Source organism: Anneissia japonica, unplaced genomic scaffold (genome assembly GCF_011630105.1).
Source record: "Anneissia japonica isolate Jap-2015-1 unplaced genomic scaffold, ASM1163010v1 scaffold2756_len2360902_cov194, whole genome shotgun sequence".
Taxonomy (NCBI): Eukaryota; Metazoa; Echinodermata; class Crinoidea; order Comatulida; family Comatulidae; genus Anneissia; species Anneissia japonica.
The window spans coordinates 1,056,065-1,058,912 of NW_022719050.1; the positions used below are offsets into that span (position 1 = coordinate 1,056,065).

At 29.5% G+C, this 2,848-nt stretch overlaps 1 protein-coding gene across 4 annotated transcripts in view; it reads left to right on the forward strand.

The window, feature by feature from the left end:
• LOC117110779 (solute carrier family 49 member 4-like) overlaps positions 1–2,848 on the forward strand; it is a 24,469-nt gene that overhangs the window by 9,693 nt on the left and 11,928 nt on the right. For all 4 annotated transcript variants that reach the window (XM_033253575.1, XM_033253576.1, XM_033253578.1 and 1 more), the window contains 2 exons: positions 1,077–1,283; positions 2,781–2,809. In XM_033253575.1, coding sequence (XP_033109466.1) covers positions 1,077–1,283; positions 2,781–2,809 — 236 coding nt within the window. The remainder of the gene's footprint in view (positions 1–1,076; positions 1,284–2,780; positions 2,810–2,848) is intronic.

Below are 2,848 nucleotides of genomic sequence, written 5' to 3' on the forward strand. Positions count from 1 at the left end.
GGAAGGGGAGGGGTGGGGGGGGGAATGTATTCTCGTTTAGCAAAATAGAACTGTACTGCCAAAAGCATTTAAGAAGAAAGAAGAAAATATAATTTTATTGACATAATAAATAAGAGTGTAAAATTTAAGATAGAATTGAGGGCAGTGTTCTTAATATGGATGAACATGTACTATAGGCATACCAGTAGCCAAAAAAGAAACAAAGTGTAGTAAAGTAGAAAACAATATTTGTATTAATGATAACATAATTCCAGTAGTATTAATTATAATAATTGTTTGAAGGTTTGCATGGCGAAGTAATGAAATATATTAATGCACGGGTACACCATGTAGATAGTTCTGAAAAGAACTGTTGTAGGTTGAGAATTTCTCAAGTAATAATAATAAAGTTTTGAATTTTAATGCTTTATTTTTTAGATTAAAACAAATTTAAAGTTAAAAAAAAGGCTGTTGTAATTCAGGCAATCATGATATGTTTTGTATTTTAAATATTCCAAATAGGATAGTATAAAAATAAATAATAAAATGAAATAAAATTCTATATGTCATATGGTGATCATGTAAAATAATTTAAGTTACAATGTTGTCATAATGTAAGTTGCCTGATGTTTAAACTCAAACAAAGCCTTCTTCATGCATTAAAACAAATAGGCCACCTAAAATTTAACTCTCACATTTTTTCATTAGCTCAACCCGCCCTCGATAAACTAACGTTAGGTTATCTCACTATATTAATTGGATTAACACATTATCAAGGAAAAGTACTGAGTGTTTAACACTGGTGTCCTTGGATTCAATTATAGGTAAACGGATTAGTTGCCTTTTTTATGAGGTTTTAATTGTTCTTTACCGCCGAAAGTGCTGGTCGGCCTAATGTGTTTCAATATTTTTATGGTTTGTTTATTGTTGAATTTTTGTTGGTATTCTAAACATTTTGATAGTACAGTAAGTACTTTTATCCAAGGAAAGCAACTAAATATTATATATTATATTTAATTGATTTGTGTTTACACTACATAAAAGTTTCATTCTTGCTATTATTGTAAGTACTGTAATAATTATTTTCTTATCTATAGGACAATGAATATTGGACACATATGTATTGGCATTGCTGGGCCAGTGTTAATGTCTGCACCAACATTAATCTCAGCCACATGGTTCCCACCAACCCAACGTACAACCTCCACTGCACTGACCTCCTCGGCTGCATACCTTGGCATTGCTGGATCCTTTCTCATTGGTCCTGTTATTGTGACTGATATTAAAACAATAAATCAGACAGAGTAAGTTCAATACACTTAAGTTCCTCATTACTAATGAAGAGTAAATAAAATGATAATTGGAGCATTATATGATTTTTGTTTAACTGGTAAAGCTCAAAGAATCGCCCACCCTATCAATTCAACTTTGCCGATTGCGTTGCAGACCTATCAGCCTGGCTTCCCAATTGCGTCAGGGCAGCTAGCAATGAATCCCCGATTCGTCTGCAATGCAATCAGCAGAGTTGAACCAGGTTCAACCTTCCCAACGGCTGTCAGCAACTGTCTCCGATAGGGTGAACGGTTCCATGGAAACTGGATATTTATAGTGCTCCTTTCCCTTGCGGTTTAAGTGTTGTTAAAGTAAAAACAAACTTTTTTTTTAACCTTTGCTATCAAAAAAATATAATAAATTATAAATGGGTTTATGTTAGTAAATAATATGAAAATCATCATAATACATTTAATGATAAAATAAGTTATTTTATTTCAGGATAATGTTAAAGATGTAAGCCTACTGTCTATAAATTCAATAGAATAACTTTTTATCAAATGAACACAAGGATACAATTTTGATAATAATTTCCCTATTGCACTAACAAGTGTATTAGTACATCATGCAGAAGGCTTGTACCAGGAAACAATAAGTATTTATTACCACAGAACAAAGGACCAGTAATAACTTACAAGACATAAAATTGTGTCAGGAAAAAGTGTTACTTTTCAATTAAAGATAACAATCTGCCAAAACAAAAATCTCAGTAAAAGGATCAAATAAGTTGTGAACTTCCAACCAGAGATAGATTTTTTTTTAAAGTTTTTCTGATTTACAGATTTCTTTCTAAAAAAATTTATTTTATTTTAATTGTGGTTATAAAAATTAATTATTTTTTCTATAAAATTTTCTTTTTTTGTATTTAAACTTATATTTTGTAATATACAAATTTGTTGAGTGATAATGATTTTGTTTTATTATAATGTTTTTTTTAAATTATTATTATCATTATTTTTTATTTATACCTGTATTTGTATATAATTTGATAATTATCTTCATGTTGTATGTATATATTTGATGAGGACCCCTTCTGAAACAAGCATCCCAGCTTAAAGAGTTATCCTCTGCTATGCCATATAATACTATATTGTTTATGCTTTTTTATTTATTTAATTTGTTTTTAACGTACACTTGTATTTTGTTTTTATATGGAAAGCAATAAATACTACAAACAACCAAACAAACAAATCCTTAAATTTGTTACCAGCGAATGTAAGATTTATGCAAAAGGATATAACGCAGATGTTATATTTATAAGTAATATACAAATTATGTATATTCAAATATGGAATTGAATTTTATATTTTTTTTAGCACATGACAGACCGTGCCTCTTTAACCAAAGTGAATGACAATGGATATGTGTAAGGACCAAAAAAGAAGGAAGTTGCGTGTATATTATTTCAGTTTCAATTTTGTAATGCTTGCTCTTCTTTCACTTGTATTGTCTATCTTTTTCTCTTTTAGTGTGAATGAAACAGCTTTCACTTACACAGGTGTGTATGTAAAAATTCAGTTTGAGTTCATTAGATTTA